Consider the following 15,963-nt stretch of genomic DNA (forward strand, 5'->3'; position numbering starts at 1 on the left):
AAAAAGAAAACAATGTGTTTTTTAAAAATCACTTGGTTTTCAAACATATTATCTGTGCCAGAGGCTGTGCTAGGTATTATAATCTTTATTTTACAGATAAGAAAACTGAGATTTAGAAAGATTAAGTAATTTGACCAAGATATCAATGGAAGAGAAGCATCTAAACCTAGTCCTGTCTGACTTCAGAGTCTATGCCATGTAGCACCCACTAAATTGTTCTGAGAACCGCCCATCTTTAGAGTATAAAAGCAAAGGGTGCACGCACACTTGGCAGGATGGTAGAATGAGGCTCTAAAACAGATGATGAGGAGTTGAATGAAATCTTTAAACAATTACAACCCTGATTTTAGCCTTTCCAATCACATGAGACTTTACATTTTAAAACATTTTATAACATGCAATGATGGGTTAATCAGGGCATTTATGATGGGAGAAACAGAATTAGCAAGAGCAGAATATAATTTTTCCTCTGTATGTCAAGATCATTAACTTTATCACCTTCGGCCTTACATTAGAGGCTTTTAAATTTCATATGTATCTGAAGTAGAGAGGGGCTGTCAACACCTGTGTTTCACAGATAAGGCAATCAGCCCTGAGAGATGCTTATCCCCATGGAATCTCCTGTCTTGACTCACACCATCTAATGAGGCTTGTCACCACCACACCACACTAACACTCCTGTGAGTGACCAAATACCTCATTGTTGCTAGATTAATAACATCACAATCCTAACCTTCCTTGATCTCTGAGCAGCATCTGACACAGCAGACCAGATCCCCTCCATAAAGCTTCCCTTGATTTCCATAGTATCTAAATATCCTCTTTTTTTCCCTCTGTCTTTCCGATAGATTTTTCTAAACTTCTACAGGGCTTCTCTCGCTTTGCAGGGTCCTTAAATGTTGGAGTTTCTCAAACTACTGCTTAATTATTCTAATTCTACCCACTATCCTTGACTAGTCTCATCTACTCCCATGACTATTTCTCATTGATGACTCCTAATTCTATAGCTTATGTGAAGTCCTCTCTTTGGGTATAAGACACAAACTATTTTTTGACAAATGAGTAAATGCAGGAATGAATAAATAAGTACATGAGAAGTAACCAGGTTCCCAAGTTTCAGACTAGAACCTTGTTAAGTACATTTTTATCACTGGTTTTAGCATCATATAGAATTGAGTTCAAGTCTAAGCTCTGCCCCTTAATAGTAGAGTGACATTATATTAGTGAATTAAAATGTCCACACTTCAGTTTTTGTCAGTGTTGCTGTTAGATTGTTTTTTCTTTGTAATAATTTCCAAAATGAGGATAATTATGCCCATTCTGACCTGTTTCAGGTAGGTAATTGTGAGAAATATATGAGTTCTCACATAGGAAAAGTTCCAAGAGTGAGAATTATTCTTACTAAACTGAATTGAGCTATTCAATCAAGACAGACAGAGAGCAGGATGCTTAGTAGCATGCAAGATAATTGCTTTATTTTGTTTTGTTTATCCCCTGGCTCTGGCTAGATCTCTTCATTATCTCTTCCTAGCAGGTTCATTAATTAAAATAACTTTCAAGATTCAGTTAGTTCACCATAATTTTTACTTCTAATATCAATACCCAAGAATTTGAGGGTTCATTCCTAGAAATATGCTGTGCTCTTCCACGCCTGTGCCCTGCAGATGCCATTCCTCCTACCTCAAGCGTGTTCTCCACACCTTGCTCACATGGGGAACACCTGCTAACCCAATTTCCAATGTTCCAAACAAATGATATCTCCATGACTGCCTCACCAGGCAATGTGAACCATTCCCTAATCGTCTCCCAAAGGAATCTGTTCATTAACTCCATTAGCATTTCTCATATTTAACTGCAATTATTTCGTTACATGTTTGCATCCACAACAGAGGCAAGGGCATACAATTTATTATTATTTTATTTGACTTTATTGGGGTGACATCTTATATAATAATATAATAAAGGGCTAATATGTAAATAAACCAAATGGAGGAATGACAGGTTGCTATGATGTGCACTGACCACCAGGGGGCAGACATTCAACGCAGGCTCACGCTGGTGAGCACAGGTGGTGGGAGCCTCTCCCACCTCCCCAGCAGTGCTAAGGATGTCTGCTGCTCCCAGCAGGCCTAAGCCATCAGTCGGACATCCCCTGAGGGCTCCCGGAGTGTGAGAGGGCACAGGCCGGGCTGAGGGAGCCCCCACCCCAGTGCACGAATTTCATGCACCGGGCCTCTACTTCGTTAATAAAATTATATAGGCTTCAGGTATATAATTCTAAAACACATCATCTGGATATTGCCCCCAGTGCCTCACAGAGCACCTGACAAATAGTGTAAGCTCAGTAAATGTCCACTGAATAAAAAATTAATAAATTGACTGGTGACATGAGGATTGGCTAAGTTATTAGCTATATGTAGAAAGGTGATTGGGGTGACGAAGACTGTGGTCACCCCTCAGCACATGGCACCATGGAAACGGGAGGCCTTCCTGAAGCCGCATGCACCTCTTCCAGGGCTGGCATGAAACTTGAGCTAGAGTAAACCAAGAACAAGAGAGGAGCTAATTATTGTCTCATGAGAACTACGGGGTTGGGGATGGGGGGGGGACATGCCCCAGATGTAATATCACAGATAAGCTCGGGTCCTTCAATAACTTCCACATTCCATATATGAGTTCTACTTTTCACACACTACCTTTCAATTATTTATTTGACCTCCCTGTCCTTTACTCCTTATCTGAGGTCTAATGCAAGAAAACACTCCAGAGGCCCTCTCCAGGTAGGGTTGCCCAATTCAGCAAATAAAGAGAAATATTTGGGTAATAGTGAAAATTTACTCACTATTTACCTGAAATTCAAATTTAATTGGGCATCTTGTATTTTATATTCTGCAGCCCTATCTCCAACTCTCTTTTTGCCAAGGATTACATGAGGGCACTCTGTAACCTGCACTTTGATACTTCAAACTGAGCTAAAACAGAGGTGAATGATGTGGGTCAATGGGAAATATAGAGACAAATGAGGAAAACAGAGCAGACACAGGTGCATCTGTGGACAAACTGGCCTGAGTGCAGGATTCCTTGTGTGACCCAGGCTTTTTGCCAGTAGCTGCACTGAGCATGTGCCCGCACGACATAATGTGATAATTAAGAGCACAGACTTCAAAGTTACATGACCTTAAGTTCGATCCCCCGCGTTAGCTCATACAGAATTTGTGACCCAGGAAAAATTAAGTTATCTAAGCTTACATTTCCTTATATAAAATTAGGATAATTATAGCAGCTTCCCAACACTTTGTTGATATGTTGCATCTAGTTTGATACTTGGCCAGAGTTAACACCAATAGCCTATTATTATTAATTAGAGGCCCAATGCATGAAATTCATGCAAGGGGCTTGGCCCTTGCAGCCTCAGCTGCCTCGGCCCACGCAGCTCCAGCTTCGTCCGGAAGGTTGTCTGAATGGTCGTCTGGACTATCATTCTGCTGTTCAGTCTAATTAGCATATTAGCTCTTTATTAGATAGGATTGTTGTTACTATTATTATTAGCCCTAATCCTGCTTGCATGGCTATCACTCCCTCCTCTGGAACAACCCAAGATAGAATAGGATAGGACAGGACAAGACAGAACAGAATAAGTCTACCATTTATTTTTCACTTAGCATGTACAAGGCACTGTGCTAATTGTTTGCATGCATTTTCAAAACTAATCCTCATAACTCTGAGAGATGGCCTTATTCCTGTTTTGTGGACATTGGATTCAATGCATAAGGAAATTAGAAAATATTTCTAAGGTCACAGGGTCACACAACTTGTAAGTGGCAAATCTGAAATCTGAAATTCAGTTCTTTTTTTTAAATTGAATTTATTGGGTGACACTGATTAACAAAATTATACAAGTTTCAGGTGCACAATTCCATAACACATATTCTGTACACTGTGTGTTCACACCCAAAGTCAAGTCTCCATCCATCACTATTTATCCCCCATATACCTCCATCACCACCCCTTACCTCCCCTACCACTGGCAATCACGACAATGTTGCCTATATACATGAATTTTTTCTCAATTTTTCTTTTTTACTCAATCCCTCCACCCCTCCAACCAGCCCCCCTGCCACCTGCTCTCTATCTACGAGTTTGTCATAGTTCTGTCTGATCCCAACACCCATGTTTTTAACCATGACACACACTTCAAAATCTCTCTATGCAATTTGAGGAACTGTATTAAAGGGTCTCGGCATTAGGAAAGTTGAGAACCACTGACCTAGAGCATCTGATTCAGGATTCTGCATGGCCCTTGTAGCTGATATCCTTGAGAAGCCAGCAGCCCTCTCTCCTAGGTTGCTTGCCTATACAGTGTTCTTACAGGGAATTTAAAAACTATGCCCCCACAAGATGGGTTAAACCCTGAGGGCTCAAAGCTGGTGCAAAGTAAGAGGTATTGCTGCCCTTTCCCAGGTAAGTAAAGCCACAAGTCAGGGGACACTTGAATGTTATTTCTGCACTAGCTACTTGGACATGCACAGTGCTCAATTCTAACGGACTCTGATGGCATCCCCCCAACTTGCTGAACACTTCCTACCATGGATCACTATCTCCAGATCACAACTCTGTAGGAGAGACTGTATCAGAGTCTTCTTGAGAAGATAAAATGGAGAGACTGGAAGGATCCAAGCAGAGCTTTCAAGTGCAGTTTGGCGCCTTGTAAAGAGTTCAGAACTGGGAGTAAGAGGGCCATGTCCTCACCTTGGCTCGTGACACCAGACAAGCCTCCTTTCCCCAGACCTCAGTTAATCTCACCATTTATTAAAAGGGCCCTCTCACAGTCACAATAAGTTCTGGTCAAGCTACAAGTTTAGGAACCCCCAAGTCCTCATCTCAACTAACTGAACTTACAGCCTCCCTGAGGATAACCAGTATCTATACTTGAACAAATGGTATCCCCTTGAGTGTTTATATCCAAAAGGAAGGATATTTACATCTGAAATACACATCAGCACCTCAAACCCAATATTTCTTTTTATTGTGTGCAGTAACTTTATTATTATTATTATTATTATTATTGTTTGTTATATACCTCGAATAATGTGCATTCAACTCTGAAAAAGACAATCTAGCCCTCGAGGAGCCTACAGCCTATTGGTGGAGACATATATTCTGGTACCTATTAGGCACAGGAGAGAAACACCACCTAGTTCTTTTTGGAAAAACCATACAAGTTTCCCAAGGAAGTCAAAGCTAAAGCCAATGCCAAACACAATATTAGGCTCCCTGAGGATTCAGGACTGAATAAAACATTCAAAGAGAAGAGAGCTATTAAAGTCCTTAGTTCTCCAAAAATAGTCCAAGCGTTCTATGTGACAGATGATGGAGCAACTAACTCTCTGGGGTACAGTGGAAGGGTCATCATAAAAGTTCATAGAGAAGTGGGGCATTTGAACCGGAGCCTGATGAATAGCAGGAAAAAATAAAGAGCGTGAACAGAGGCCCTGGGGTATGAATGGGCATGCCCATGTAGGAACAAGTAATTAGCTCAGAGCATGGGGAAAGAAGCAGAGTGCTCAGGGACGAAAGTAGGCACACCTCACCAATCTGATTTAATGCTTACTTCTTGGCACTGAATAATAATTCTGCCCGATACCCGTCTAATTGTTAATGCTGGCATAGGAAGTACCTCCAAAAGAGTTATTACAATGCTATTGGTAAATATACACTAGAAAAACCAAAAAGGGCTTTTCTTCCCCATGTGAAAAACTTTAGGTTTGAAAGATTGGGCAGGGCTCATTAGATCCCAGAGCATGCTGTGGAGACATTTTGTGCAACAGCCTAAATTCCATAGCAGATGATGTCACCTGCAAATGACTTATAAATGGAGCAAGGCTACAGGTGCACTGTAACGCTTTATCTGCACCAATACCCAGAGCTGCAATCATGGCCATCTCAGTGCTTCGGATGACAGTTGTCCTGGGACTGCTTGCCTTGATCCTGACTTGCCATGCTGGTAAGTGCTTCCAGTGACAGCTCGTGCAGTGGTTAGCCATGGTTGGAGGAAGTTGGTGGCACTGACCCAGAACATAAAGGGCAGGGAGGGGGAGGGACTTTGGGGCACTGGACTAGGAGACCAAAGACAGATCTTCTGGCAAAAAGCAAGTAGGATTTTTATTCAATGTGCTTCAGTTACATCCTCTGTCCTCAGTGAATGTATGAAGTTTGAAATGATGGCTTTTTTACATATACTTGTGTGATATAGTAACACTATTATATTATAAATTAGGAGAGCTGGGGTGTTTTGAGGTTTTTTTTATGATTATAACTAATAATGCTCAAAGGTGAAGATTATCAACACTGAAATAAGACTCCTAGGTCTGACTTCACAACTAATCAGAAATGTGATTTCATGTATTTTATTTAACTTCTCTGGGCCTCACATGTAAAATAAAATGTCAATAGTTAACTTTCTCATACATTTATCATGAAAATTAAATGAGACAAAAATTTTAAAAGTATTTAGTCCATAATAAGCACCAGTAAATATTAGCTGTTATTGTTATCACGTATTATTTCATTTAATTATCATAATAGTCCTTTTATGTAAGCATGCACAGTTTTACCACTGCCCTTTTTGCAGGTTAACAAACCACTTGCAAAGGAAAAGTTACTTGATCATAGACACTGGTAGTGGCACAGTTGGCACTAAAACCTAAATCCCTCAGTTCTTCCCATTATAACTAAGCATCTATTTCTTTCATGTCTGTTTCAAGCACACAGAGAACCACAAAGCAGCATGCAGAATTCTCATAAATTACTTTTCTTATCTGTAGGAGACAGTGAACTCATGACTCCTCTCTATTCAGAATGGTCAGAAAACACAGAGAGAGCAAATACTGCTCTTGAAACTGTTCTAAATGTAACTCAGCAGAACTCATACCCTCAGCCACCCATTGTCCACTGGCACAACACACAGGCAGACACTCCAACAGAATTACTGTAGAGATGGTCTCAGAGAATACTGTGTCCATCCACTCCTAAAGTAATCCCCCGGTAAAGTAAAAGGTGAGACTGATATCCTAAAAGCCAGTCCCAGTTCTGTCTCTTATGAACTCTGAAACTGGTTAAATCAGTTCACTGCTTTGAACCTCAGTTTCTTCATCTGTAAAATGGGATAACTATAAACTTCACCAGATCAAATGAACAAGCTTTTGTAATCACTTGTAAATTATAAAAACTGGACATTATCATTATTATAGTATTTTTTCAGAACTTTATTATTTCATTGACTAAGAAACTCTTAATGTAAATAAGAGCTATCCTATATTTGAAAAGAGAAAATATTCAACTATTGGCTTTGATAATTTGTTTCTAGTATACTACATTTCATAATTTTATTATTGTTATGTATTTTTATTTTATTTTCCTCAAATTTCTTAATATTTTAACAACATTTTCTAATTTGCATCATTTCCAAAAGCACTAGAGGAGAAAGCTACTACAAATCATTTTGTTATTATTATTAATAATAGTAATAATAATATAACAATAACTTACTGTGAGCTTACCTTGGGGCTGGTACTGTAAGTGGTATATATAGAACATAATATTTGTACACACACACATATATACATACATATATGATATATATGAAAGACATATGAAATATTTTTTAATCTTTATAATGACACAATGAGGAAACTGAGAGTGTGGTTAAATATTGTGTGTAAGGTTACATGGATAATTTTTGAACACATGAATCAAATGCAAGTATATAGGATTCTAAGACATATGATCCACCAGACCCTAATACCACTCAGTATGTACGTGGTCCAAGGACTGGGGCCAACGATCGGATCTTCACACACTCCAACCCAGAGCTCCCTGCATATTGAAAAGCTACCACTTAGTGTCATATTAAAATAAAATAAAAATCTGGTTATGCCAGTAGGCAGATAGGAACACAGAAAAAAAAAAGAATTCACTTTTCATGTAAGGAACCTGTTTTGCACCTGGTAAATGTCTTCAGGGGATAACTGCTTGAAGGCTGTATTATATCATATAAGTTACAAGGTCTGTGGAGTTAAACATAAATTAGGTCAAAACCTGACTCAGCCACTTTCTAGATGTGTGATTTTAGGTGACTCATCTAATTTCTCTAAGCATCTTGTTTTCTCTCTTGTAAGACTATATTATCATCGTCGGCCTGAATAAGGATTAAGGCACGCTATGAAAGCACAATCCCAGCCCCTGCACAACAGGCACAGCATCACAAATACACAGTCTCTTTCCTCCCCTTCCCGTGATAAAAACAAAGCTATTCTGGTCACTGTGGTTGCCCTGCACCTTATGTGAGAGTCATGTCCATAAATGTCCACTTTTACCCTAACTCTTAGCCTATGCTGTGTATATAATAGTAGGCTCAAAATACCCTTGTTGAACAACAACAACAGAAAAACACCCAACAACTGAATGAATGAATGAATACTTGATGATTAGTATATTGATTTTGGTTACATATCCCAGATTGGTGCTCCTCTCCAATCTTTTGTTATGGCATGGTAAGCAATAAATGTTTGTAGAACTGAAAGCCACATGTTTTTACTTAGAGTTTCTATTTTAGGATACAATACAGATGCAAGGCTTCTGACATAATTTGACAACCTCCACACAAAAAGCTAATTACAACTCCTTCATTCAGAGTCCTCAGGTGCGGTGTCCAGTAGTTGGGACCTCTCGAGTCAAAACTTGTGGCGGGGTTGCAGATAAAATGCAGGACAGCCAGTTAAGATTGAGTATTGGATAAACAATGAATAACTGTTTTATTTAAGTCTGTCCTAAATATTACATGGGTCATTCTTATGCTGAAAACTATTGTTTATCTGAAATTCAACTTTAACTGGGCATCCTGTGTTTTGATTTACCAGATCTGCCAGCACAACTCCTGAGGCTCTAATAAAACAAAAAGATAAAGATCCTACTCCATTCTGGCGCTAAGGTCCAGTGAGGAGGCCATATGTGCTGCAAATTGCCCCTCTTTCATTCCATCTAATCTCCTAATCATTTAGACCACTAAGTAAAGCCCACCCCCCACTCCCAAGGAAACTTACATGTCACCAACCTCCAACCTCACTCTTTAGATCAGGGGTCCTCAAACTACGACCCGCGGGCCACATGCAAATACAAATATTGTATTTGTTCCCGTTTTGTTTTTTTACTTCAAAATAAGATATGTGCAGTGTGCATAGGAATTTGTTCATAGTTTTTTTTTAAACTATAGTCCGGCCCTCCAACGGTCTGAGGGACAGTGAACTGGCCCCCTGTTTAAAAAGTTTGAGGACCCCTGCTTTAGCTCCTTGGCCTCATTCTAAAGGGCACTTGATTAAGAGGCTCCCAGTTATAGTTTCATCTTCTCTTGCTATTTGTGAGTCTTCTGCAAGTCATCCAATCTTTTCAGTTTCTTAGTCTAATGAGCAAAAATATACATACCCCATAAGATTGATCAAGGGTAAAGTTACACAGCTTTTGTAAAACCATTATTTTCAGAACTATCAGATAGATAATGTACAAGTGATAGAATTTCTCCTTGTCATCATTATTATACCGCCTTCAATCTTATAACACACTTGTAGTTAGATCACAACTTTTCTGTCAAAGACCATGCAGCTCATCACTGAGTGCTTAAGGATCCAGATTTGAATACCAGACAGACAGGAGATTGCATTCTGTCTCTGCCACTTACTAACACTGTGGCTGTGAACCAGCTTCTAAACCTGTCTCAGATTCCATTTCTTTACCTTCATTCGGGATAATGATTTTGCCTACCTCATAGGTTTGTTTGAGAATAAAATGAGACAGTGTATGTGGATTTCCTATCATAGGTATGTGGTCAACAAATGCTAGTCATTAGTATTTCATCTTCATTATTATCATTACCATGGGCCCAGGGATTACACGGAGAGAGAGAGAGAGACCATGTAATTGAAGTGAAACCAGGAATTCTGTATTTCAATCAGATAGTAGCTTTACTGGGGCCACATTACTTAACCTCCATGAACTTCAGTCTTCTCTTCCAGGAAGGGAATCAAAGGATCAATGCCTCTTTGTCTGCTTGATTGTTTTTAGGAATAAGTGATATAAAACATGTGAAGGCTTTCACTGGGTAGGAAGTGTTTAGTAAATGCAACTATAAGATACTCCTAAGTTACTGAGTGGGAGTACAATGGGCGCTAGGTGCTTCCTACAAATAAGAGAGACATTCTGTTCTTGTTGCTGAGAATCACCTCTGAGATTCTATTGTGTTTTTCAGATGACAAACCAGATGACAAGTCAGAGGATAAGTCAGAGGACAAGCCAGAGGACAAGTCAGAGGACAAGCCAAAGGACAAGCCAAAGGACAAGCCAGATGCCTTAGACAAAGAACAAGAGGATGTGAGGACATTCCTAACCCTTTTGGGCACAGAAATCATTGAGGATGGAGTGGCGTTCATCCTCAGCTCCATAGAGAGGAACCCGTAAGCACTGAGACAAGTCCTGCTTTTGTCCAGTTTGCTGTTGGCAAATGACCACATTGCATTAAAATGAATGAGAATAAAAATTTGGTGCATGCCAATGTATGATTTTAATTAAAAAGTGTTGCCCTACCTTACATCCCATTTGCACCTGAATGAAATTTCCCTGAGCTCTTTGGGGTGAGCACATTCCTATCAACTGGTTCCATAAAATATTTTTTTAAATCTCAGGACCAAGTAAGGAAGATCACCAGACCAGGAGACAGAAAACCAGGTTCTGGTCTTGAACAAGTGCTTTTTCATTGGGTGATCTCTGTGTTTCAGTTTGCTTATCTATCCAGTTAAGGGAATACAGGACCACCCCAGCGCAGACACTGTAATTCTTTGGTAAAGGTAGTGGGTAATGGTGTGCTCAGCGGTTACAGTTGTGATAATTCCTGCCTTTATTTTCTCATTGGAGTAACTCAAAAGGGTTAGAGACAATGGCTAATCTCTCCTCATAGACAATCTATATGCGTGTTTGTTTTGATTGTGAGGGATTTCCCTGGTGGCAGATCACACACCTGAGAATCCCCCCTATGTTCTCAATCTGTTTCCAAGCCCCTTTGCCCAACTTCTCATACATCTTACTCCAGTCTACATAGCTCTGATTTTTACTTCTACTTCACTCTGTTCATTCTTCCCCATTTATTAATCTCCTCAATTTCAACTCTCCAGGATCCAATTCATTTTGAATTTCCAGGTAATTTCAATCTCCATTTTTCTGAGCCTCTGCTCTCCAATTCTCTCCTTCATAGACCCCTAAGCAAAGTTTGGGAAAACTGATCTATTATCTAACTGCTTTAGAATTCCCTGGAGAACTTACACAAAATGCAAGTTCCTCCATTTCACCTTGTACCTTCCTGGGACAAAGCTAAGGATATGCTTTCTAACAAGCTTTCAGGTGATTCTGATATCCGATATAATAAAACCCTAATATGCAAAACGACCAACCTGCGGAATGACAGGCAGAATGACTGGTCGCTATGATGCGCACTGACAACCAGAATGCAGAAGCTCAACACAGAAACTGCCCCCTGGTGGTCACTATGCTCCCACAGGGGGAGTGCAGCTCAGCCAGAAGACAGGCTCACGGCTGGCGAGCATAGCGCAGTGGTGGTGGCGGGAGCCTCTCCCGCCTCCGCTTCAGGGGGGCAGTAAGAAGGGGTCTTGGACTGCAAGAGCCCCCGACTGCGAGAGGGATGTCCACTTGTCAGACATCCTTTGAGGGGTCCCGGACTGTGAGAGGGCGCAGGCCGGACTGAGGGACCAACCCCCACCCCTCTAGTGCACAAATTTTGTGCACCGGGCCTCTAGTACAATAAATGTTGACAGCCCTTGATTAGATATTCTGAGTTACATGGCTGGTTGTTAAATAGCCTTTAAATTTTTATTCATATTTTGTGTAAATGTGACTATTTGCATTTTTTCCAGGAAAATTGCTTCTAACTTTTATTAGCTTCTGAAAGTGGTCTATGACTAATAACTGACTGCGAATTACTTCTGTAGTGAAGTAATCAGGGTTAGTATTTTATAATCTCTGAATTGCTTAAGTCAATATATTACTATGTAGATGGGCAGGAGTCTACATACAATCATCATGCAAGAATGTTGAAACTTACACATGTGTATTTTTCATTGTTATTATTTCTATTGTGGCTGCTTTTGCAAATGTTGTGTCCCCATGATTATTAATGTAAACAAGGATAAAACTGACAAACAATGAGAGTAACACCCATTATGTACTAAGTACAGATTAAAGCCCAGTTGATTTCATATTGTTATGAATCACAACAATAAGCAATGCAAGGGGTTGGAACAATAATAGTTCTTTTTATTCCTCCCCTGAGGAATTCCCTAGATATAAAATAGCATTTTTTCTCTGTTAACCCTGAAAGTTGATTATCTGAAATACTAAAGGATCACAGCCAGCTCTGGGTACAGCAACAGTACCTTATCTTCTACTATCTTTTTCTTTCATTATATTCTAAGTAAATAATGTTCTTTTTGTTCCTGGAACTGAAAAACATTTTAGGCCCTCTGTCCTTGCTTTCATTTCTGCTTTTCTCATGGCTAGTTCTTCGCCCTGAGCTCATCTAAAAGTCACCTCCTCAGAAAACTATTCGATAACCACTCTTGTTCACACTGTCTTCTTTCATTTCCTGGTTTTTCTCTATTACTTTACCTTGTCATAGTGTCATTTAACATATATTATCATCTCAAATAATTTATTTTTAATATAAAATATCAAATATTTTTAATGTGAAAGTAGGGATCAGATTAATCTCGCTCATTGCTATAGCACAGGACTTTTCCCTGTCTAAGAAGACCATAAGTATAAAGGGGAATGGAGAATGGGAGGAGATCATTCAGAAGTATTTCTAAGCACTTAATACAGAAAAGTAGGGGCAGTAATTGTGAAGGAAAAATCTAAACTATAAAACCCTTCTCCTCAAATAATTTGCAGTTGTTATGGTGAGATGACATGAGCAAATGCAATGATAATTAAAATGCTAAATAATATAAATGTCAGCCAAATATTGCAGGTAATATCTAGAGAAAGGAACCTTTACTGGGGCCAGCATGCTTAGGGGAGTGTTTATGGTAAAGGTGAGAAATCTGGGCCTTAAAGGACTCAAAGAGATTTGATTAGAGAGAATGACAGGAATGGTGAAACTTCATAAAGTGAAAACAGTGCTTTATTTACTCTAATATCTCTGATGCCTAAGTAGTATATCAGGCACATAATAAATGCTAGATATATGCTTTTTAAAAAAATATATTTAATTGATTTTTTACAGAGAGGAAGGGAGAGGAATAGAGAGTTAGAAACATCGATGAGAGAGAAACATCGATCAGCTGCCTCCTGCACACGTCCTACTGGGGATGTGCCTGCAACCCAGGTACATGCCCTTGACCGGAATCGAACCTGGGACTCTTCAGTCCACAGGCCGATGCTCTATCCACTGAGCCAAACCAGTTAGGGCTAGATATACGCTTTTAGGACAGTGAATAGACCAGCTCACTCCCTCCACTTGTTCCCTATGCTGCCTTCTGGATTACCTTAGAGCAGCGGTTCTCAACCTGTGGGTCGCGACCCCTTTGGGGGTCGAACGACCCTTTCACAGGGGTCGCCTAAGACCATCAGAAAACACATATATAATTACATATTGTTTTTGTGATTAATCACTATGCTTTAATTATGTTCAATTTGTAACAATGAAATTGGGGGTCACCACAACATGAGGAACTGTATTAAAGGGTCGCAGCATTAGGAAGGTTGAGAACCACTGCCTTAGAGGTATGCAAACTGGATTCTGGTCACCTTTGAGAAGCCTTCAATTCTTGTGAATTTCCCCCCATCCCCTGGGTTTCCATGACACATTTTTCCTGGTTCTCTCCCTACCTCTAGTCATTCTTCTCTTTGATTTTTCTTCATGCATCTGCCCCTTAAGCATCATTGCCCCTCAAAACTCCAAATGTAATCTGTCTGGTGTTTCACATCACAGCTTCCACACTGGGAATATTATTTATAATCTAATGAGTTCCAAATTCAGACATCTATTGCACTCTTTTTCCTAGGCTAGAGACTAACAAGATGAATTGTTTGCTACAAAACCCCACCTAGATTTTTCATCAACACCTCAAATTCAACTGATCTAAATACAAGACCACTGTCTCAGTTACATACTTGTACTCCCTCCCATGTTCCTCATCTCTGTCACATCCCCTCTCACCCAAAATCCAGAAACCTCAGGGTCTTCTGGGATCCTTCCTGCTCATCGCCAATTTCATCCCATTCTGAAAATTCTACCTATGACATTTCCCCCCATGCCATTCCTTTTCTTTAACTCTGAATTGTTGGCCTAGTTAAGTCTTTCATCATCTCTTACAATCTTCCAGTTAGATTTGCAATTTGTTTCCCTGTTTCTGTCCACAGTCACTCCAATCCTTCATTAATCTACTACGAGAGTAACAGAACAAAATCACATATTTGGTTCTATCACTGCTGTGCTTAAACCCCTTTCATGAATTTCCTTTGCCTACAAAATCATTCAGCTGATGTTAGAGGTCCTTCCATGATGCTAATATATCCTTCAATCATCTTTCTCACTCCTAAAGCCAAGCCCCAATGCCCTAATGCCCTAATGACAAATGATTCCTGTTTCAGAGCAGGTCATCTATATATATCTAATCTAATAAAAGAGAAACATGCAAATTGACTGTACCTTCGCTATGCCCCAAGCCACGCCCACCAGCCAATCAGAGCAACTGTATGCAAATTAACCCAACCAAAATGGTGGCCAGCAGCCACGGAGCTGGAGCTAGCAGGAGGCTTGGTTGTCCTGGTGATGGAGGAAGCCAAGCTTCCCGCCTGCCCTGGCCAGCTGTGGTCTCCACTAAAGGCAAAGTTTCAATTATAGAAGATAAATAAACCCCAGATACCTGCTTCCAGCCAGCCTCCACTGGGAGCTTGGGTGACTGGGGGCCGTGGCCAGCCTGCAAACAGCCCTCAGCCCCTCACCCAGGCTGGCCAGGCACTCCAGCAGGGACCCCCACCCTGAAGGGAGTGTGGCCAGTCTGAAAACGGCCCTCAGCCCCTCACCCAGGCTGGCCAGGCACCCCAGTGGGTCCCCCACCTTGATCCAGGACACCCTTTAGGACAAACCAGCCAGCCCCCACCCATGCACCAGGCATATAATAAAAGGGTAATATGCAAATTGACTCTAACAGCAGAACTACTAGGAATGACTGGTCACTATGACACACACTGACCACCAGGGGGCAGACGCTCAATGCAGAAGCTGCCCCCTGGTGGTCAGGGCGCTCTCACATGGGGAGCTCTGCGCAGCCACAAGCCAGGCTGACGGCTGCCAGCACAGCAGTGATGGCGGAGCCTCTCCCGCCTCCTCAGCAGCGCTAAGGATGTCCGACTGCAGCTTAGGCCTGCTCCCCGCTGGCAAGTGGACATCCCTCAAGGGCTCCTGGGCTGCCAGAGTGATGTCTGACTGCCAGCTTAGGCCCAATCCCCTGGGGAGCAGGCCTAAGCCAGCAGGTAGACATCCCCCGAGGGGTCCCAGACTGCAAGAGGGCACAGGCCAGGCTGAGGGACCTCCCTGAGTGCACAAATTTTTGTGCACTGGGCCTCTAGTATAAATATAAAAGCCTAAGCAACCATTATGACGGAATGACCAGAACGACCAGTGCTATGACATGCACTGACCACCAGGTGGCAGACGCTCAACGCAGAAGCTGCCCCCAGCCCACAGGCCCCAATCGCCAATGGGGCCTGCCTGCCAACATACCCGTCCCTCCCTCTCGCTGGCAGGTCCTAATTGCCTGATTGGGGCTGGAGCCAGGGCTGGGACAGAGAATTGGAGGTTGGTGGTGGTGGACACAGGCGGTGAAGGAAGGAGGTGGG

General features: G+C 41.2%; 1 protein-coding gene across 1 annotated transcript; it reads left to right on the plus strand.

Annotated features, from left to right (window-relative positions):
- The first annotated feature begins 5,878 nt into the window (after positions 1-5,878).
- CUNH5orf46 (chromosome unknown C5orf46 homolog) lies at positions 5,879-10,583 on the plus strand. The gene is made up of 2 exons (XM_014463234.2): positions 5,879-6,004; positions 10,301-10,583. Exons 1-2 carry the CDS (start codon positions 5,935-5,937, stop codon positions 10,507-10,509), a joined length of 279 nt encoding a protein of 92 aa, XP_014318720.1. The 5' UTR covers positions 5,879-5,934; the 3' UTR covers positions 10,510-10,583.
- The last annotated feature ends 5,380 nt before the right edge of the window (positions 10,584-15,963 follow it).

The sequence above is a fragment of the Myotis lucifugus genome, unplaced genomic scaffold (genome assembly GCF_000147115.1).
Source record: "Myotis lucifugus unplaced genomic scaffold, Myoluc2.0 scaffold_202, whole genome shotgun sequence".
Taxonomy (NCBI): domain Eukaryota; kingdom Metazoa; phylum Chordata; class Mammalia; order Chiroptera; family Vespertilionidae; genus Myotis; species Myotis lucifugus.